Source organism: Leptosomus discolor, chromosome 8 (genome assembly GCF_034619465.1).
Source record: "Leptosomus discolor isolate bLepDis1 chromosome 8, bLepDis1.hap2, whole genome shotgun sequence".
Classification (NCBI taxonomy): Eukaryota; Metazoa; Chordata; class Aves; order Leptosomiformes; family Leptosomidae; genus Leptosomus; species Leptosomus discolor.
In genome coordinates, this window is record NC_141398.1 from 13,960,851 (window position 1) to 13,984,081 (window position 23,231).

At 40.1% G+C, this 23,231-nt stretch overlaps 1 protein-coding gene across 1 annotated transcript in view; it reads left to right on the plus strand.

The window, feature by feature from the left end:
- Window positions 1-6,370: 6,370 nt before the first annotated feature.
- DDC (dopa decarboxylase) overlaps window positions 6,371-23,231 on the plus strand; it is a 49,955-nt gene continuing 33,094 nt past the window's right edge. Inside the window, exons 1-4 of the mRNA XM_009960989.2 lie at window positions 6,371-6,571; window positions 13,131-13,244; window positions 13,893-14,012; window positions 20,702-20,836. Of these exons, the coding sequence (XP_009959291.1) occupies window positions 6,371-6,571; window positions 13,131-13,244; window positions 13,893-14,012; window positions 20,702-20,836 (570 nt within the window). The remainder of the gene's footprint in view (window positions 6,572-13,130; window positions 13,245-13,892; window positions 14,013-20,701; window positions 20,837-23,231) is intronic.

Genomic DNA, 23,231 nt, shown 5'->3' on the forward strand with positions numbered 1-23,231 from the left:
TTTCCTGAAAACAATGTTTTCAAAGTGGTTCAAAGCAGTGGTCTTATAGCAACAGCCACAGCAGCAGTGTCCCAGAGCGTGTAACGCAGACTGGGAGCATGTGATCAGACACTCGCTGTCAGACTTGTTAGTGGAGTTCGTGGAAGGAAACACATACCACTTCACAGTTAACGTAGGCAACGGCCGTTTGTCAGTCAGATCTGTCTGCCTTTTGGGTAGCTTTTTTTTTGCTCAGTATATTTTGGAGGAGGTGTGGGAGGAGGGGGAGATGCTGCTGCTGCATGTTCAATGCAAAGCGCTGGGCTGTGATAGGCTGAGGGGACGTGGATACTCTGCCTATATATGCTGACAACTGCATCCTCTGCGCTTTATAGCTGGCACACAGGAGCAAAGAAAGACAGTGAGAAAGACAGAGAAGAAGGGAAAACCTTTCCAACTCTCTGTAAGTAACATTCTTTGTCCTTAAAGCTTTGTGGTTATTGAGTCCAAGTAGGTACATTTGGATTAATGCAACAATTGGTTACTTAGAGTGGGAGCTCAGCTAATAAACAGCCAGCCTGTGTTATTTTCAGGATAATCCGGGATACTCAAAAAGCATTTCTTTTTAACCTACGTTTGCACAATGTAGTGTGCACCTCTCATTTTGTGTTTGCTTGTTTTTACATATGACGTGTGTCAGCTATAACTGTTTATGTACACTTATGCAGAATCCCGTGTATCCAAAAGTTTATATCTTGTTTTTCCAAGTGCAACAGTTCTGAACAACCAAGCAGACCTTGAGAAATTCTTTGCCAAATATTTTCAATAATGAAATACAAAAGATAAATTCAATGTATGACTTTTTAGGGTGAGGTTTTCCTCACAAATAACCACAGAAGGGAAAATTACTAAGACGCAGACTCTGTGTCAGGAGAGCAATGGATAAAACCAGGAACTTGTAACAGGAAAATGAAATTTTTAAATGAAAGGTAGAGCCTGTAACATATAGACCTACTTCTTGGCTTGTGCAAAGGTAGAAGTACAGAGTAGATCCAGCTCCTTTTTACTTATGCTAAACCAAAATTAATCCTACAGCCCTTATTCAGGCAGTACTCCTATTGCCAATAGTAGAAGTTTAGCTTAACAGTAGCAACAGCTGCCGAAACCTTCATTTGGGTTCAATAGCAGAAAGTTGTCATGGCTTTAGGGGTGTCACTGTAGCACCACAAGGCTTTAAATTATGTTATATTCTGCAACAATCAGTTGGCAGAAGAGAAGGTGCACTTGTCTCATTTATTGGAAAGATACACAGTTGTTTGTTAGACTTTTTTTGAGCCCATGCAGCTATCAGTTTAAAGCGCAATTAATGCGTCTGTGCATTCTTCCTTTCTGTATTAAATAATAAGAGCTGCTAAAAGATTTTATTATGTTACCTGTTTTTTATTTTACTTTGAACTGGAGAACAGGCACTCATAAAATTATAATATGTCAAATATGCCTGTCTCCTCATTCGCTCTCTTTTTCCTTTTCCCCCTTTTTCCTCTTTTTTGTCTTTTTCTTCCTCATAACAAATTTCCTGGTAGTATTTAGATATCTTTTACATTTCTATTTAGTTAATACAAAAAGCAGATTCTAAAATTATAGACAATACTTTTTATAGTAATACTAATAATGAATAAGCTGAATGTTATCTACATAATATTATACCTATAAATGTATTTACTACTTAATTGTGCATAAACTGCTCATTTGTATGGTTCACTTTCAAATGAAGTAGAAAACCATTTGCGAATTAACCTTATACTGAATATACAATGTAAAGACCAGTAACAGGTTTTGGTAACTTCACTAAAATACAGTGTTGCTATATTCCAATTTCAGTGTACTGAGATGGAAGGAGTAGTTTAAACAAAGCAGCAAAGGTTATGTCAACTTTAGTGTTGTGTTGTTGTAAAGTTGTGTTGTCAACTTTAGGGTAGTGTACTCGTCCTGTGGCAAATTGCAGCAGAATTAAAGAGCGAAGAGTTTATATATGAATTTAAAAAAAAAACAAACCACCAAACATTGATATAATTTAAGGTTTAACATTATTCTTGGTTTTACCAGAAGTTAAGAGCAAAACTCAATCTTCTCCAGTAAAGTAAGACTTGATCTGAAGAAGTATGCAGTAATGGTCACAATATCCTTTGATTCTTGCTGGGAAGAAAAGTACCTAATATGTATTTGGTGAAATTGTATTTTATCAATCAAACTGAGGCTGTTGATGAATTTGGATACAGACTGTGCTGACAAAGTGGTAGAGGTTGATAACTGGCAAGGCAAGGTGCCTCCTGAGCAGCTGTGCTCTCCTCACTTAGGGTTCGGCTGGCGGATGTTGAGTATGCTGAAATTCAACCTGGGAGGTGTGGGATCCCTGAGAGCATGGAGCCTTTATCACTCTTTGTGGGCCTTCAAGAAAATAGACCACTATTGAATACTTTAGAGAGAGGCTCAGTTTCTCTGAAATTTCCGTTCAGTTTTGGAAACTCGACCTGCGTTATTTTGCACTTTAAGTCCCTTCGATGTGAGTGGATATTTCGAGTACACACAGACTGTAACACTCAGCCCTTTAGAAAATATGGATGCTCTCAAACAGTGTTTTCATTTTAGACCCTAAGGGCTGAGTTGTCTGAGGTATTTTGCTTCTTAAAAAATCACGTTCTATATTTTTAAAATATACCATCACAGAGGAAAGGTCTCTCTCTATGCATTGTGTTGTTGCATTGTACATGTGTTGTATATACATGTGAGAGGTAGAAGAGAGAAATATTCTGTACTGGTAGAGAGGTGAAGTAATTTGCATTTTTGTAGTACTAGCTGGTAAGCATTACAGTTGTCAGATACACAGTCTACTGGATGTGGCTTCCATAGCAAGCAATACTTTCAAGTCGATGAAGTGAGATCTATAATGAACAGTTGAGGAAGAAAATAAAAATAGGAATGAGAGTGTAAGTGGGTCTTGTCACTCATGGAACAGATATAAAATAGGAGATGAAAAGGAAAATTTAAATGACCACTGTGTACCTCCAAGGAGTATGCCTTCGCATACTTCACATTCCCTGTGAGATATGTGTATTACAGTAGGTAAGGAATTTTCAGGCAAGACCTTCTAGGAAAGAAGATGAATGGAAACATAAAAATAGATGTTTATACAGATTTTAATTTCTCCGTATTATCTTGGGAGGAAAGAAGAACGGAATACTTTGCTTGAGATTGAAGCAGATTGGTATTTCACTGGATCAAACTGAATTGAAAGTTCATTAGAGGTTAACTAGATAATAGTTTATATCAATTTATAACACTGCAGCAACTATGGCAGATTTGGGATGGATGATTCATCCTCCCATTCTTTATGCTTAAGCTTTCTGGTTCAATTACTTCTCCCATGAAACACAGGGGGTTCCCCTGTAATTTAATTCTTTATCGTGAATTTTGAGAATGCTATTGCAACAGTGATTTATGACAAGTAGTGCAGCCAAAATGTTAGGATAAGCCAGTGGACCTCCAGTTCTTGGGAAGAACTATAGTTAGCAAATAACAAATAAGATCTCAGTGATTATCTAAAATGTGTATTTTGTCAAACTGAGTTGACAAATTTCAGTTACATGGTCATAGGGTGAAACCACAGAATGCGCATCTGCTCTTTAGATATAAATTTTATTTCCTTATTCTGATACCCAAAAAGTACTTTGTCCAAACTACTACTCATAAAAATGACAGTCAGTTTTATCAGCATATTATATAGGGACAAGATGATGCAAACAGTAATTGAAATAGAAAGAAATTTCAGATCAAAACAAATCTAGGGGATAGAAAAATGCTCACAAGCTATATAATGTAGTGTATGTGTTGTGGTAATATGATAAAGTAAATTTATTTTTGTCTGTGTGTTTGTGAGCTGTTTTGAGCTTACACACAATGCTGTTTAATTTATGCCATTTGATTTCTATTTTGGAAAAAGACCAAGTGATCCACAGAAGCTTCTATGTTAAATGATGCCCTACTTTGATTGATACAAAGCAAAGCTAGAGAGTAGTATAGTGTTGCTCTTACCTGTGGTGACATTGTACAGAGAGTTCCTGGGACCCACAGATACTGAGAGAGATGTTCACCTGAACTGATCCATGTGTAAAGGTCCATGGGAATAACTGTAACTCAGTGGTGAGCAACAGCAATTGTGCTAGAAACACCAAATCCTCAAGTTCTAGGTCAGTTCAGTCTCAGGCAACTCCCACTGATTTGGTGGTCATGGGTTAAATTCTTATTTTCACAGCTTTTGTCTCTGAAACCAGAGGAAAAAATAATAGGTTACTACATGCAAGTTCTTTACAGCATGCTATAGCAATGAACTGATGAATGGAGTACCACAAAAGACATAATAATAGCAGAAGTTAAGGGTTAGGTTAGAGATACTTTGCAAAAGGAGTGTAATATTTTGATTTCTTCTGGCAAAAATATCTGAACCGAAGAACTGAGCCTTGGGGTGTAATTAGATTGCTGCCACAGAGATGCATATTGATTGCTGCAGTTCATGCTGACTTATTTAGAAAGTTTATTAAAATTTTGAACTGTGATCAAAGATGCGTTAAATGAAAATGCATGTAAGATTTGGGGGACATTGAAGGAATGGAATCATCCTGATTGTAAAGAAGTAGAAACAAAACTGCTTGCTTAAACACAGTCTTTTGAAGGGGAGCTGACACACAAAGCTGCCCACCAGAATCCTCTGAGGACCATAATGACTACTGGTAATGTTTCCAACAATTTAGTAGCAAAATCTGAGAAAGGTCCTAATTGCCCTTTCAGAAAGGCATAGAGAGAGCCAACTAAACACTTACGTGATAACAGTAATGTAAAGACAGTAATATAACTCTAACAAAATAGCAACTAGAACAGCTATTCTCTGGGGTCTAGAAGTCCCTACTGTGCAGATCCTTGCTTTCCCAAGTGGTTCGTGACCTACAGCATCACCCTGGTGCCTTAAATAGCAGCAGCTGCGCCACACAAAATCCCAGATCCTCTATTTGTAGCAGCAGAGATGTCTCTAGGACAGTGTTTGTCAATGATGTCTTTCTTTTGTAATGTGACAATACTAATTGAAATATAATGAAGCCCAGAAGGGTCTCGCTTTTCTCAAAATGTTGTCCTCAGTTATAAATCCTTAGCACAAATAACCGATATCTAAGAAATTATCTGTTAATTACATAATATTCATATTGTGCTTAATATATTTATTTCCATACAAAGTGAAGATCTGAAGGTGTGTGAAATAAGCATAGTGATCTTTACACCAGCAGTGAGTATCCTTGTTTCCCTTGCCAATTTTCTTACTAGATCCCAAGGAACAGTATCAGTCATTCAATCTGAGTGTATAAAGCCTCTTGGAGGATGCTTTGTAGGCTGTGGTCTCAATCTTGTATTCACTGAGCACTCAAAATGCACAGCCACATACAGTAAAAAAAGTTGGGCAGGCCAGGGTGGCAGGAGCAGGCACCCTAGCACTATGAATTTATGTTTGCACAGCACTTTGCAGGCAAACTCCAGCTCATCTCAGCTGAGCCGTATACCCTCTGCCTAGCTCAAAGCACACCTAGAGCTCCAGCCCAACATCTTGGAAATAGGGACAGCCCCAGACAGACCTTCCTCACATTCTTCTGCAAAATACAGTGCAGATCAACTCTAAGTGAATTCTAATGGAAACCTCAGTAAGCCATAAGGTTTTGTAAATGGCACAGCACGTGCATTTACAGTGAAAGAGTAAAGAAGCTAAATCTCAAGGCAAGACAGGAGGCAAGAAGTAGATAAAATGAGAGGGCAGCACAGTGGATCGCTGTGATTATTATAGCTTATTATTATAGATTATAATAGAGACTCACAGCATGCTATTTTCTTAGACCTCTTCTTTATAAGGCAGGAGGGAGTTGATTATAGGCCACATAACAGTGCCACCCACATCCTTGTGTCAACCAGCAGCAGTAGGGATTAAACCCGTGATTTCTGAATCTTCATCAATATGCCTCTACTGCTCTTCTGTGCTAAAGATACAGCCTATCTGCATTAAGCTAGTCTACATCATGATCTAGCCATCAAAGTTCTAACAGTGTAGTTTACTTCTATACAGTGGCCAGCTAATACTAGAGTGGAGCAGAATGCAGCACTGGATGGGCACTGGCCTAAAATGCAGAAATGAAAGAACACACATAGTCTTTTCAGAAAAGCCATATGAGTCATCCTATAAACCATCCGAATAACAGGTTTAAAACCATTAAAATTTTCTTTCAGATGTGACTTTTCCTTTTTCTTTTTTTTTTTTTTAGGGTTTTTCTCATACTAAGTCCTAAACTCTGATCCCATGGATGCTGCAGAGTTCCGCAAGAGAGGGAAGGAGATGGTGGACTATATTGCAGATTACCTGGAGAAGATAGATCGAAGACAGGTCTTCCCAGATGTGGAACCAGGTTATCTAAGGCCCCTCATTCCGGACTGTGCACCCCAGGATCCTGAGAACTTTGAGGATGTCTTTAAAGACATTGAGAAGATCATTATGCCAGGGGTAAGAAAAATGGATCTGTGGTGTAATGTTCAATACTGCACTTAGGTTTTCAAAGACTTGAAGGAAAGTGTGGATTGAAGACTGTGCAGCTGGACCTTACAAACATAAGTATCCACACTGATTAGCTTTTAGAAGGCAGGAATCTGTTTTATATCCATAGTTAAATATAATCTAACACTTTACACAATGTTTTCTGTTCTTGCTAGAAATAATCAAATCATTCTTTTGCTTCCTGCAAGGCTTGCTTTTGGAAATAATCCCCTTTGCTCCCTTGAGCTGGTTAAGGCAAAGCTTTGTAACTTTCAATTTCACGTGATATTTTTGCTACTTGCAAAGTACAGTAAATATTTTATAAAATGGGATTTTTATTAGTCTGCTGTGCTTGAGGTGTTCCTTCAAGCTGATCTTTAAATGTTAAAATTCTCTTAGGAGACTTCTTTTTTATGACAGAGTTGACTAGAAAGGATTCTTCCCAATACCTGTTCTGTTGACTTACTCTCCTAAATGTCAGCTTCTTCTAGTACCTTTTAAGGCAGATGGACACTACCTAAATATTAGTCCTTGGGCCGATCAGTGTTGGACAGACAATGCAGAACAAAGTGCCTGGCATTTGTTCTGAGTCTTTCTTGGTTTTCCACTCATGCATACCTTTTTTTAATTTTATTTTAAATATATGCTTGACTCCCGGTTTCGGCTGGGATAGAGTTAATTTTCTTCCTAGTAGCTGGTTCAGTGCCGTGTTTTTGATTTACTAAGCCAAGGATTTTTCAGCTTCTCATGCCCTGCCAGTGAGAAGGCTGGAGGGGCACAAGAATTTGGGAGAGGACACAGCCAGGACAGCTGACCCAAACTGTCCAAAGGAATATGCCATACCATGTCATGCCCAGTATATAAACTGGGGGGAGTTGGCTGGGAGAGGCAGGTAGTTGCTCAGGAACTGGCTGAGCATCGTTCAGCGAGTGGTGAGCAATTGCATTGTGCATCACGTGTCTGTCTTGGGTTTTATTTCACTCTCTTTTTGTTATCTTTATCTTCCTTTTCGTTACAGTTATTATTACTACTGTTATTATTGATATTATGTTTTATTTCGATTATTAAACTGTTCTTCTCTCAGCCCACAAGTTTTACTTGGTTTTGATTCTCCTCCTCATCCCACCAGGAGGGGCAGGAGGAGTGAGCGAACGGCTGCATGGTGCTTAGTTGCCAGCTGGGGTTCAACCGCGGCAGCTTGTTTCGTAAGGCATCTAAGGAGCTTGAAGAGGACTGGATTATTAGTAAATGTTAATGAGGAATCTCTCCTTTGGATCTCTGCAATAACCACTTTGGGTTGCTTCCCTGGATGTAGCTAGGTGATAAGATTGCTATGTGACTGGACATGAAACCACTGCTCTGCAAATGTGTTTAGTCAGCGTACTATAACACCAATTCCTTTTCATTGACCAATGTAAATATTTGATATTCAATATGACTTTATCTTGTTTTCCTTGGAGCCAACCGTGCTGTCCTTTCACAGGCAAAAGCTCCACTAAAGTCAATGGAAATCTCTCTGCTCTTCACAAAGATTTGTGGATGAAGTCTTAAATCCAACAGAATTAAATCAGTGTAGATTAGATAAGAGAATTATGTCCAACACATGCAAATAGTTTCATTGCTGCGCACAAATACAATGGCCTTTTCTTTTTCATTGGAGGAAAAAAATGACCAATATTTTTTCTGTGAAGTAGAACAGAAAACACTTTGAACACTTGAGAACATTCCATAAAATAATATCAAATTAAAAAATAAGAGATGAATCATTTGGGAATAGAAAGTGAGACATTGAATTCCAGTTATGTCACCAACATGGCATGCTCCCTCCTAACCAAATTGATTTTTTTTCTTGATATTTATACACCCTGCAAATAAATTTACTTTGTAAAAGTGATATTCTGAAAAAGAACTGTTCTACCCAAAACTTTCCTCTGGTGTGAAATGTTAGTGTTTGTGATGCAAAGAGCACAAGTACATAAATCCCAGCTCTTATAGTAACTCTGATTCTGCTTATATTGTTTATACTAAATACTGAGGAGTCACATGAGCACAGAATCACAAAGTCATAGTATAGTAGAGGTTGGATGGCACCTCTAGAGATCATTTACTCCACCCCCACTGCTCAAAGCAGAGTCCGTTAGAGCAGGCTGCTCAGGACCGTGTCCAATTCGGTGTTGACTGTCCCCAAGGAATAAATCTTCACTATCTCTCCGTTACCTTGTTCCAAAGTTCAACCACCCTCACAGTAAAAGAGCTTTTCCTTATGTTTAAGTGGAATTTTCTGTATTTCAATTCATACATGTTTCTTCCTTTCTTGTCACTGGATACTGCTGAGAAGAATCTGGTTTCATCTTCTTTACACCCTCCCATGAAGTGTTTATACACATTAACAAGATACCCCGTGAGCTTTCTGCAGTGTGAACAATCCCACCTCTCTCAGCCTTTCATCACATGGCATGATGTGTGACAGATGCTCCAATGATTAATTGTATGTCCAGTTTATTTAAATGTTTCCTAATCTGATCCTGCTCCAGGTGAGGTCTTCCTTGCTCAAGGCTTTTCCAGTGCATCTTATGAGCCTGGGATTCCTGAAAGCAAATTTACCAGGAAAGACAGAAGTGAAAAAGGCATTGAGCTCCTCAGCCTTTTCCCTGTCCTTTGTCACCAAGTCTCCAACCCCATTTGGCAGTGGACCTACATTTTCCCTACTTTCCTTTTAATGTCGGTGAACCTGCAGAAGCCCTTCTTGTTGCCCTGCACATCCCTCACCAACAACTCTAGATGGCTTTGGCTTTCCTAACCCTATCCCTACATACTCAGGCAGGGTCTTTATAGACCTCCTCTCCTAGGTCATCTGACCCTCCTTGCTTTTATATATGCTTCCTTTTTGCATTTGAGCATTGTCAGGAGCTAATTGTTCATCTATGAAGGCCTTCTGCCACTCTAGCTTGACATCCTTCATGTGGGGTGGATAATTTTTTAACTTGGAGAAGGTGATCCTTGAGAATCAACTGGCTTTCCTGGACCACTCTTCTCCATGTCTGTCTCCCATGGCATTCTCCCAAGCAGGTCCTGTAACAGGCTAAAGCCTGCTCTCCTGAAGCCCAGGGTTATGATCTGCTTTGTGCCTTTTTTCCTGCTCTCATGATCCTGAACTCCACCATCTCATGGTCACTGCAGTCAAGGCTGCCCCTAAGTTTCACATCCCCGACCAGTTCTTTCTTGTTGTAAGTATGCAGTCCCACAGCATGTCTTACCTCATCAGTTCCTCCACAGTTTCCTGTGTTAGGAAATTATCATCAATGCACTCCAGAAACCTCCTGGAGTGGTTGTGCCCTGATGTGTTGTCTGCCCAGCAGATATCAGCTTGGTTAGAGGCCCCTGCGAGGACTATGACCTGCGAACATGAGGTTTATTTCAGCTGTCTGATGCTGTACTCATGTATTTCTTCCTGATCGGGTGGTGTGTAGCAGACGCCCACCTGAATGTTGCCCATCTTGAAATCTCCACTGGTCCAGACCAATAAGCTCTTGACTGGCTCATTGTCCATCCCTAGGCAGAGCCCCTTGTTGCCTTCCTGCTGCTCTCTTGCATAAAGGACCACTCCCTTGCCTCGCCTTACTGGTCTGTCCTTCCTAAAGAGGCTGTCCTCATCTACTGCAGCATGTCAGTCATGCAAGCTATCCCAGCACATCTCTGTGATCCCAATGAGATCACAGCCCTGTAACTGCACACAGCCTTCGAATTCCTCCTGTTTGTTCCCCATGCATCACGCCAGAGCACACAGGTGCTTCAGAGAGGCACTCGCTTGTGCTGGTTTCCTAGAAAAGATATCGGGGAGCGTCCCCCCATAATGACATACTCTCAGCACTTCCTTATTTATGTACCTACGCTTGTGGTGGGTCTGCTTCAGCCCTATCTTGTTTTCAAGGTCTTTCTTGTCCACATTACCCTTTGCTTGCCAAATCAGTCCACCTTCCTCCCTCGATGGTGGTTTTTCATCTCCTTCCCCTTCGTTCCTAATTTAAAGCTGTCCTTACCAGGTTAGCCAGCCTGTCTGCAAAGATATCTTTGCCCCAGTTCTACAGGTGGATCCTCCCTAGGAGTTGATTCTGAAATAGGGTCCCACTGGTCTTAAAACTCAAATTCCTGTTGCAAACACCAGGGTCAACACTCAGGTTGTTTGGGTGCTTCACTAGACATAGCAGGGCTCCTAGTCCATCTGCATATAAACATATCAGTGGCAGTCACCTTTCTAAGAGTTGCTTTGTTCTCTTGAAATATATCTCCTTCTTTTATAAAGCCAAAAATGATTGAGTTTGGCTGTAACTGCCAATAGCAGTACTGAAGACGCTAATTTCTCTCACATTGGATCTATTAATCTGTGAACTTTCAGCTGAAGTACCTGTCTTTAGTGTGTGGTAAAAGAAGATTCTTGCTTAGACTAAGCAAGCCACAAAGACAGATATCCTTTGAAGAAAACTGGGAAATAAAATGTCTCTGAGAAGCATTAGGGTGGTAATTACTGAACCCAAGACACTTGTGTATCGCTGTTTATCAGTAGAGGGCTGAAAAAACAAGCATCAATTATGTCACGCTCTTTGCAATATTTGACTAAGTCTGTCTGTTCCAACATGGTGAAAGAAATGAATTTTACAGCTGCTTCAAGAGAAGGGGGAAGGGGAGGCAGGAGGAAGAACCGCAGCTGCACTTGCCCCAGGGCTTTTGGCTTTTTCACTTTGTGTGAGTGGTGCGACTGGAATCTGCTGTGTTTCATCAAACAAATGGCTCCCAGCAAGTAAGCAGTTTAACTTGATTAACCCAAGACGAATGTCACAAGTCTTACAGATCACAAAGGATTAGAGCTGGGGAGATGAACACTGGCAGCCCTGGCTCATTATGGACGTCAGGGAAAGTCTGTGCATGTGGGTCCTATCAGGGACTCCTGTTTATTGGGTATTTTTAAATCTGTTTATTGTTTTCCTGTGAAGAACCAAGTCCCATCCCATTTTTTTTTCTGATTTCTGAAGGAAGGTGTTTGCCACAAGTGCTCTAATACTCTGTTACAGCAAAGACAGAGATCCTAACCAGATATAAGAGATGCAGCTAAAAATGTTCGCAGTGGCTTGTCTTTGGATACCTCCTTTGAGCAGATTTGGACCTAGTGACCAGTAAAAGTGAAATATTGAACTTACCAGGTACAGGGCTAGTTTAGACAGTGGAAAATTGTAGTGGATAGGAATTCATGTGAAAGAGATAGGGGTATCTGAAATATTATATACGGCAAGCAGAGAAAGCAATATCTGATTCATTGTGTTTATAAGAATTAAGACAGTTTCCCCTTAGCATGGGCCATGTCCCTTAAAGAAGAGCTGGTTGTTGGCATAAAGAAGGTTAGAAGAGGAAATAAAGGGGTGTTTGCAGCATACAGAACAGTATGGTACAGTGTTCTCTGAGTTAGCTCCAGAACTAGAAACCTTACCACAGACTGGGGGAGGGGAGCATGAAAGGTAAAATTAATCAGAGGTCGGAAGGTGGAACAAAACAGCAAGTAAACACTGACCTCAGGCAAAACAGAATGCGTGCTCCAGTTGAAACAGAACTCCAGTATTAAAAAAAAAAAACCAAAACCAAACAACAAACCAAAACCAAAACAGCTAGGCTTCAGTAACTGAGCAGCCTCTGGATTTCCAGCTAAGGAAAGATCTTATACACATTCTGCTGAATTCTTGCTTATAGTCCATCTCCCCCCCCCCCCCCCCCCTAAAATTTACCTTTTATCTTGAATGTGAAAGCTGTTTTTGACAAATATGTCATATCACATTATTTCCACTGAACGTTGCAGTGTGACGGTACGTTTCCTGTTTTCAAGTTTGATTAGATTGGAGTCGTGGAGCACTATTAAGGATCTCATAGATGCCTAAAATTGCTTAGATGTTGCATAAGATAATTCTAAATATTGCTGCTGCAAGACAATTGACTACAATTTGTGCAGTTATTGTGTTGTTCTCTCATATTAGTACGTATAAAATGGAACTACTTGTTGTAGGGAGGTGATAGTTTAATTTTCTACAGAAGGTGTTGGATACTGGAATGGATTGTTTCATTTGGTGAGGACCTGTTTGGCCAGATTCAGTGCCTGAGTTTTATCAAATAATTCCAGAGTGTGGGCAAGAGGGTTCTGTGGACCTCTGCTGCAGTGGAGATGCTCTTGCTAAGTCAGCTGCATGACAGATGAAAAAACAAAATACCAGAGAGTCCCTGAAAGCAGAGGCTCAAGAACAGTGCCCTGCACAGAAAATCATGCTGCCATTGCCCGTGCAGTTCTTGTCTTCTAGGCAGACAAATGGAGAGCTCTGAATTTGGAACTGTTGGGAGGTGTAGCTTTTCTAAAAAATGGGAACCTATGTTACAGCCAGGTATTTGAGAACTGTTTACTGGTCCCAACCTCTAATCTTTTCTGATTTTGTGACTAGTTGTTTCTGCTTCCTGCATTAGTTAAAAGTTTACTATTTTTTCCTTAAAACAGGTGACTCACTGGCACAGTCCATACTTTTTTGCCTACTTCCCTTCAGCCTCTTCCTTCCCAGCTCTTCTTGCAGATATGTTGTGTGGTGGAATAGGATGTGTGGGCTTCTCTTGGGTAAGTTTACTGGGGTATGTACTGCTAAGTGGTAATGTTTTTTAAGATTTTAAGCATTTCGGTAACATTCTTCAATTAAATTATTAATAATACAAGTGAAGTTCCAGGACTATTTTTATAGTAAATTTCCTTGACTAATTAAGTGTTTTCACATAGACAGTCTGAATGACTCCAGGAATAAAAGGCTATTTCCTTGTAGAAGTTTTGCCCTTGAAAAATCACCAGCATTTAGAATTAGCGGTAGCAGTGCAAACTTACTGATAATTTGTAAAGTAGTATAACTGTTGCCTATCACCTGGTGTTGTTACTTCTCTTATCATCTGGATGAATGAAAAATTGTGTTAAAACCCCCCACATTCATATGATATGGGCTCTTCTCAAAGAGCTTGGTACCTGATGTTGAAAAAAAAATTATGCAGGATGCAAATCCCAGCTTTGACGTTTGATAGTCATGGTTCTGTGTGAGGCCCAGTTTGACATTTTTTTAGTAAGACAAAATGGTCTTTGGGTCCCTAATTTAGCTGGTGAAGTTAATCAGCTAGTCTTTTCCTCTATAGTCAAAAGACAAAGTTATTCTTTCTCTGGTAGGTCCTATTTCTCTTTCATGGTCTAGTGAGGTTATTCCCTCTGTTCTATTTTTCAACACAGGCCGCAAGTCCAGCTTGTACAGAGCTGGAGACTGTCATGCTGGATTGGCTAGGGAAGATGATTAATTTGCCCGAAGAGTTTTTAGCTGGGAAGGATGGCCAAGGTGGAGGAGTCATTCAGGTAAGAAAGGACATGAAAAAAGAATACAGGATTTGTTTCATAAAGGAAAGATATAATTTTTTCTGCCACATGGGCTCCTTTCAGATTTTCAGAAAGACTGATGTTCTGTAAGGATGTCCATAGGTGGGCAGGATCAATCATGAATGTAATGGTTTTGTTTTCAGAGCGGCTGATTTCTGAAATAATCTTCTCTGTGAGGAATTGCTGGTAGTTCAACTTAGCAGTACAATTCGAGTTTAAAATTCAAATCATAATGTTGAAAAATCATGTAGGATGGAAACTTTAATTTGTTCATCAAGTGAAGTGAGCTTGTACTTACCAACCGTGTGCAGCAATGTTTCATGGCTGAAAGCAGAAAAAAATTCTCAAATAGAAATATATATGAGGATTTTGAGTAGAGCATCATGAAAAGTGGTTACAAAGGCTTCCGTGAAGGTCACCTTTGTCTATGTTTAGCCCATATCTGGGGCTAAACTATAACAGTCATTCTGTCAGCTAACAACCTCTCACCAGCCAGGGAAGGGAATCGGGAAAAGGAGAAGAGACCCATGGGTTGAAGTGAAAAGAGATTTAATGAAACAGCACTAACACCAACAAAGGTGTACACAGTTGTACTCGGCCAAATGAACATGCACCAGTCACAGTCAACAGGAGAGCAGTCCTTAGGAGGAGGGAGAAGCCAGAGGAGGAGCAGGAGGAACCCCAGCAGGACACTAGCCAGAGCCCCACAGGTGCTTCCCTTCCTCAGCAAATCTTCCTCCTGGTATGGGCTACCCCTGTAGCTCACTCAGGTCAGCTGCCCTGGCTGACTCCAAACTGCTAACAGCCTGCCTGGCATGGCTGGGCTGGGATTCTGTCCCAGCCAAACCAGGAAAACCTTATACATGTGCAATTGTTTACTTCAGTCAGTTTCTAAAACAGCCTTCCTTTTTCATCAGAGATCAAGCAATGGATAACAACATAGGAGAGAATATTCTATAAGTAGAAATAACAGAATGTAGTAGAAAGACTATCAGTCTTTGTCAAAGAAGTTGAAATTATTTTAAGAAATTTTCCTTATATAGAAAATGATATCTTGCAATATTATAATAAAGAGCTGCTTAAAATTTGAGCCGCAACAGTTCTATCAGTAGATAACACAATTTTCAGACTACACTGCGGTATCCAAAATAGAGCAAAGTTCCAAACTTTGACATTGACTGCTTAATGAAAGCCTACAATGTCTGAACAGTGTATCTGTATGGTAATGAATATATCATCAGTGGGCAAACTTGCATGCATAATAAAGCTATATTGTTTGTCAGCCATGGCTCTGCTAGCACATGGTTTTTCAGCAAATGCAGGCTCTGGTCACAGCTATTAATCTAACTAAAATAGATCTCTACTATAAAAAAGACTTAATTTAAAATAATTGTTCTGTACTCCTTGGTAATCTCTGGAGTCTGGTCATTGGAGGCCAGGGCACAATCCATTTTATCCTAAGACAGGCTTCTAAAATACATCTGAATTACATGTGAGAAGTGGGAGCTTCTTTCTTTGATCTCGGCTGCAAATGCCTACAGCATACTCCAGTGAATTCTTCCCAACATCCTCCCAGGCAAGTATGAGTTTAACTCAAGTGCTATGATTTTCCTAGGTGGACCTGCACCTACACCAGTGTATTTCCAGTATAACTCTTTACTCATCTGCTTGCTCTTTTAGGATCTTCATCGTTACGATTACTAGGGAGGAGGTTATGTTCAAGTAATCAAGCTTTTGTCACGCATCTCAGCAGTGTTTATTTTGTACCAGTGAAAGCAAGTAATCATGCCTGATGGTTATCAGCAGGAAATATTGCCCTTCCAGGCTGACAATGTTGGATTGCCCATAATTTTCATCAGAAACCAGTCAGCTTCAAGAATCGAAAGTGGGCTCTGTGTTCCTGCTTACAATGAAGTAATTTGTGCTGCACATCTTCTTGTCTTGCTCTTGAAACAATAATGATACAAATAAGAGAGCGTGAGGCAAAGACAACATGAGCATGTGAAAGTGCCAGTTATTCTCTTGCTAAATACCAAGTAATTATTGTGGTCTTGGGTAAAACCGAGCCTGTGAAAATTTGCTCTTAATTACATTTGAAAGTCTATGTCAATATGAAGCACTTTGTTGTTGTGTGCAGGATGACACTTGAAAATGGTAAAAGATGAGAGAAAATTTCAGTTCAGAGCTCTGGTGGACATGAACATCAGCTCTTGCTGATATTTCTTCCGCCTCTTGAGCCTGCTTGCCATGGCAACCTTTGTTTGCTTGCAGTAAAAGGAAAGGTATCATCATCCTTCCTTTAATGCAGAATACAGCATTCAAGAGGAGAAAAAAAACAGCTTTTAAAAATGAGTGAGAAAGCATCTTTCTTCCTGAACCTTGTATCCTGCTGTTCATTCTAGATAAACTGCTGAAAAGTGTACCTGCTTTGAATTGTAAAGAGTTTTCTTGCTTGGCAAATAAAAAGTATTTTAAGGGCAAACCAAAATGAGACTCAGCCTATCTTTGGCCTGGCAAAGAACACTGCTGATTTATCTTTCTTGTCAGTTAGCCAAGTAGTTCAAGAACCACAAGGTTTTTTCTTCAAAAATATTTAGCACAAGGCTTTGGTGCCAAGTGAATAGAAGACCCTTACAAACCAGGTTCTGCAAATACTGTAAGCTTCAGTATAAAAAAAATGTGACTTATAGAAACTGAGGCAAAGTGAAAAAGCCTATGTCTATTGTGAGACATCCAAAAACATTTCCAAGCTGCTGGGTGCAGGTGTCTTTAGGCCATGTCCCAGATGCATATCAGGAGGAAGGATTCAGCTGGGCAACATGCCCTTTTCTTCCTTGTTTCTGGGTAAGGAAATTCATACAGAAACTGTTGTATACACTGACTACGCACCAGCCTGGATGAACAGCCAGGATGCCAAGACATCTTGTTGCACTCCTCAGAAGGTTGAGGCTATTCTTGAGTCTAAGTCATTTGCCTACCCGGCCAAGCAGTCTCTAGGATAGTGGGAGCGTAAATTTCCAGATCTCAAATTAATGCCTTAATCTTTGGATTTTCCTGTAGTGATTTTCTTTTATATATTTGTGTGCATTTCTTTAATATGCATATTCCTTACATGTGCTAGAAAGATGCTAACAGTTTTACAGGACCTTATCATTAGAAAAAAAAAAAAGAAAATAAAAACCCCGCCATTTTCTCCACATATATTTGAAAGATTTTCATGTATCTCCTTAAATATATATTTTAATGCAAGTAATAATTAGTATGATTTCCTACAGATTAAATGCAAGGGTGCTAGAGCTAACTTTACTGTGAAGAACCCAGGTTTAGAAAGGTTGTTTTCAGTGACTTGCCCAATGCGAGATGGAGTTTGATCTTGTACACAGGCTTTATGTTACCCAGCTTCATTATAAGGACATACAACTTACCTGAAAACTGCATGAACTTCACAATAAGTAGCAGTGGTTTGCAAAAATGAGAAGTATTCTCCTCTGCTGCATTGTCTGATAGTATGTGCCCATTATGCAGGTCTGGTTGCAGCATTGGTGGATAAGGGAAGAGCAACTGACATCACCTACTGGGCTTGTGCAAAGCATTTGACACTGTCCTGCATGAAATCCTTGCCTTTAAATTGGAGAGACATGGATTTGATGGATGGGCGACTTGGTGAATAAGGAATGGGCTGGATGGTCGCACTCAAAGAGTTGTGGTCAATGGCTCGATCGATGTCCAAATGGAGAGCTGTGACAAGTGGTGTTGCTTAGGGGTTGGTACTGGGACCGGCCCTGCTTAACATCTTTGTCAGCGACGTGGAGAGTGGGATTGAGTGCACCCCCAGCAAATTTGCCGATGACACCAAGCTGTGTGTTGTGGTTTGATGTGCTGGAGGGAAGGGATGCCAAGAGCAAGGTCCTGCCCCTGGTCAGGGCAATCCCAAGCACAAATGCAGGCTGGGTGGAGAATGGATTGAGAGCAGCCCTGCAGAGAAGGACTTGGGTGTGCTGGTTGACAGTAAACTCAACGTGACCTGGCAATGTGCACTCGCACCTCAGAAAGCAAATGGCATCCTGGGCTTCATCAAGAGAAGTGTGGCCAGCAGGTCGAGGAGGTGATTCTGCCCCTCTACTCTGCTCTTGGTGAGACCCCACCTGCAGTGCTGTGTGCAGCTCTGGAGCCTCCAGCTCAAGAAAGACATAGAGCTGTTGGAGCGAGTCTGGAGGAGGGCCACGAAGATGATCAGGGGCCTGGAGCACCTCCTCTATAAGGGCAGGCTGAGAGAGTTGGGGTTGTTCAGCCTGGAGAAGAGGAGAGGTTGGAACTAGATGATCTTTAAGGTCCCTTCCAACCCAAACCATTCTATGATTATGCAGGATTCTTTAGAAGATTATGTACTACTTGTAGATAAAATAGGAAAAAAAAAAACTTCTGAGAAAATAGGTGATGTTCTTGACTGTAAAACATTCCTCACACCTGCTAGACATCCAGGACCTGAGTCATTATATTCTAGCTCACAGGACCGTCAGGAAGCACAGGTATTTTTTTCACTGTTACTTAGATAATATGGTGCTGAGCATGGCAGAAATCATTTTACTAACAAAGACTTGATGACAGAAATTTCTCATCAGGAAACTTACACTGTCTGAGATTCATCTCACTTTTTAGCAGATAAAGTTGAACACACAAGAAGGTGCCTAGAGAGGAACCATTTATCTCAGTCCAGAATATTTGCGTAAAATAGATGGAATTATTGCTTTTAGGATATCCTTACCTTTCTCCACTGAATACTAAGACACCCTAAACAATTATTTTATCTCAGATATTTAACTTTTTAGACAGATAAATTAAGATGAATCAGCTCTTGAAAGTACTTTACATGTGAGATGAAGATAATTACGTGCACACACTCTTGCATCATGGGTTTTGAGAACTATGGACAGGCATGATTTCTCGGTGTTCAGATATTCTGATGAGTATTCTGAGTATCTGGCTACAGACCATATGCAGAATAAGATGAAATGGAGAGATTGCCAAATTATGTTTTTTGTAATTAATGGACAGAATTTCCTTCACCTCTTGCCTCCGCATGGCAGTTCTACCTTACTTGACCCAAGAGGGATATTGGTTTTCCTATACCATTCTGTACTGTAGTATTTCCCTTAGTTGCCATAATGCTGTATGCAGCAGCAGCAGCTATAAGAAATGCCCAAAACTGTCTCCAGCTCGTTTTTGTGCTCTGATGCAGACCGTGGGGTCTACATTCCTCAAATCCCACACCACCAGAGAGGCAGATAAAATATATTCATCATGACAATACATTTAGTAAGTTTTTAGGGATTGTCCTTTTTCTGCTTACTCCGTTCATGAGACTGTTGAATTTCAGCTGGATTGAGTTCACTCACTGTTGAGATGTTGACATGTGCAGAAGACAGCTTTGTCTTGTATAAATAGCTCAACTAACTTCAGTATTAGGAGAAAGTCTGAGTTCCCTGGGGTCCTTCTCATGTATGAAATGTGTAGGATCAGGCCCACCTCCAGGGAAGAAATAAGACTTCCCAAATGTTTAAACATTTGTTGATATTAGTAAGTATACACAGGTCTTCAACAGAGTGAGGGAAGAATTTTGGTACAGGGTAAGAAACATCACTCCAAAATTAGCTTGTTGACACTGGGGATATTTCTGAGACATACTTGTTAATATAAGCAATGGTATTCATTGCACTGTTACGTGCTTGGCAGAGGAAGATTCACATGACAGTGAAAGTACCTAAAAACTCCATCTTGCATATGGACACCCAAACCCATTGAAATTTATGAACATGTGTTTACAAACAGTTGCTTATAGTTTAAAAGAGCAGTTTAGAGCATGCTTCATATGTCTGTTCTAGAGGAAAACCATAAAAAGAATTTGTGGAAATTTATATTCTCTTGTGAAATTTGCAGATCAATTGATACAAAAAATTCCCCTCTTTGTTACAGAGTATCCAAGACACAATTTAAACTTAAGTTTTGTGAGTCAAAGGGCAACTGTTCCTTTCATCTGTGTGTTTTTGATGAAGAAAACTAATATATAACTAATATTTTGTAGTTATATTAGTGTATAACTAATACTTTGAAATGCAGTTAGCTGTATTGGATCATAGCTTCTTTTTTTCCTTTTCTATGTTTTTTCTCTTTTCACCACAATGATTGACTTGCCCAGGGTAACTCTAGATATTAAATAAGCATTATAATTATGCACGTTGCTTAGTGGAAATGAGAGTTGATAGTCAGATTCTGATGGAAGATAATTGTGCGGAAATCCAGAGTAACAGAAATCAACAGTTACTCTGCCATTGTCACTGGTTAACAAATGATTGGTACCTGGGTCAAGAGCCTTTTCACATATGTCTAAGCCCATGAGTCCAGCTTTCTAGCACTGATAGCAAGGCTGGTGCCTAAACTGAACAAGCATAGAGATTAAAGAGAGCAGGCAGAGGCATCAGGAAGGAGGAGACTAAGATCAGATTGAGATTCCTCCCTTGCTGTTGAGCATATTCTTAAAAAGCATGAGATTGCGCAGTGTCTCATATGCAGTTTCTGTTAACAACTGCACAGATTCATACAGGAGTAAATGTTGCTTTTCTTCTTGTAGAATGTCTTCCTTTTGAACTTTCCTTCAATTTGTCCCACAGGGAAGTGCAAGCGAGGCCACCCTGGTTTCACTGCTTGCTGCAAGAACAAAAACTATCAGACAGGTGCAGTCAGAAAAGCCTGACCTAACAGAAGCAGACATCATGGGGAGGCTGGTGGCCTATGCTTCTGATCAGGTGAGTACCTCACAAAAACATGGAAACATGGGGTCTATACTTAACAATTTCAGCCATCTCAATAGGCAGGTGAATGAAATATAAACTCTTTGGATTGGTGAATATTTGATTTTGCTTATTTAAATTTTATTGTACAGTCATAAGTGGTCTGGAATCTCATGTGTGCTACCATAGTACAAAGAATAAAAATCCAGAGGTCAGTGTTACATAAGCATTGCTTCTTTACAAAATGAGCTCATTCAAAGTGAATGAAGATACTGGAGTAAGGTGTTAATTTCTGTTGTCTTGGGTAAGTCTAGACCATCTTTTGGTACATCTAGGCTTGTGCGTCCATGTGTGTGCACGTTATTTTCCTCCTACATACACATGTGCAAACAAACACACATACATCCTCCCTCTGTATGCATGCATGGGTGCAGATGCATGCACACAGGCAAACCTAGTGCACAAATATAAAGCAAAATGGTCTTAGTACTTGAAGAAGCTCAAAATGTTTTGTTTTGGTTTGGTTTTTTTTTTTAGAAAACCCCCCTATGATCTCCATGTATCAATCCAGCTAAGAAATCTTATAAGAAAACAGGAGACATAATCCTTGATTTCTGACTGTGAGTGGTATTTAGCAGGCTGAGTTAGGCTAAATTCTCAGCAGGCCAGGACCATGAGAGGCTTTTACTGTTAATGAAAGCAAATTTTAGTCTTGTGGGTTCTGCTGCTCCTACCTTTCTAGTACACTAATCCTACTGAAGGGCCGAGTAATGCTGTTTATCTCAATAGCTGTGACATTTGCTTATCTAAATGTCAATGAGTAGAAGAAACTTCCTTAGTACTTGATGTTTATTTTAAAATAGTATCTGATTACACAGAATAAAATGGCCAGGTTTCAGACTTATCTTGATTTACTACTAAGTGTATGTTAAAAAGCACTGGAGAAAAATTTAGAAGTACATTCGCTCTTTGCTCGTGGCAAGAGGGACTACACTTGTAGGGTGAGAAGAGTCAGGACAAGAAAATATGAGGAAAGATAACTGTTTTCAAAAGGCACAAAGGATATTTGTCTTTTTTTTGTCTGGGCCCTTAAGGTCTGTATTACTCAGACTGCCGGTCCCAGAGCTCAAACTCTGACCCAGTGATGCACAAAGCCTTTTACTTGTTTTTGGGTTTTGACCCATGTAAGTGGCCGACCTGAAATGAGGACTGACAGGCCTTCCTGCCTACTGAAGGTCAGAGGATCTTATGTTTACAGAAGGATTTGCCTTAAGATATTGCTGACCTTTCAAAGCAGATTGTTTCAGAGCTCCCCAGTCCTTCTGCATTAAGAACAGACCTGTGTGACTCACAGGCAATAATCCACAAAAGAAAGTAAACCTAAGCCATTCTGTGGGAGAGAAACCATGTACTGACAGAGCACAACACTTCCAGAATGCATCAAGAGGGAGGCAAAAAGTTGGCCAGTAAGGAGACCCAGAGCAGAAAGCTGAACCTCAGATCTCATATCTCTTGGGAGACCACTTTAGCTTCCAGGCATTTTGGGAAAATCTTTATCCCATTGAAATAATTTTGCTTTGTGTTAATGAGTACAGAGCAGGATTGTCAACAAATCTTTCCCCAATAACTACTTGGGTGTTGAAGACAGCAGAAAGGACTCCTGTCTGCTTTAGTGCCTGGGTTACCCTGGCTGAGGCTTCTCTTGCAAGGGACACTGAATGTGAGACCTTGGAGATGAGAGGAGCATCCAGCTACCCCTGACAGTAGACACCTGACTGTTTGGGACCAGAACAGAAGTCAGGGTGGTTTTTTGATGTTCTCAAATTTTCTCAGGACATTTCCTTCATCAGCCTTTTTTTTTTTTTTTTTTGCCATGTTTATTTGGCTACCTGAAGCAGCCACCCACTCATTTCACTGATTTCTGTTCGGTTCCTTGCTCTCCTTGAGGGTGTTGGGAGATTGCCGAATACTTTGCTGAGGACTATGCATTGCATGGAGCAGCAGGTTACTGAAGATTTGTTATAATGCAAAAGCATCTTGGCATTTTAACCTCAAGATTGCGAGTGGCTGTGGTTATTAGAGAGCCTTACTACAATTTTGGAGACTTGAGGAACCAATTCGGAGGTTCTGACTGGCTAACAACCTCAGTGTACTATTATGATTTGCTTATTTGCAGTTCTTGTATAAATCAGTTACAAAATACTTCTTTCCATTGTACACTTGAATGAAGTATGGTCTTGCTATGGTACACATATTGTCTTCCACTTCAAAAGTTATATTTCAAGTGTAAACTTCCAAATATTCTCACCTTTATCTTCATCTGGTCTTGTTCAACCTGTGTTTTGGCTTGATCTTTTCCATGATTGTATGCTAAATTAGAATAGAATTAGTAAGTGCTCTTGTAGGCACT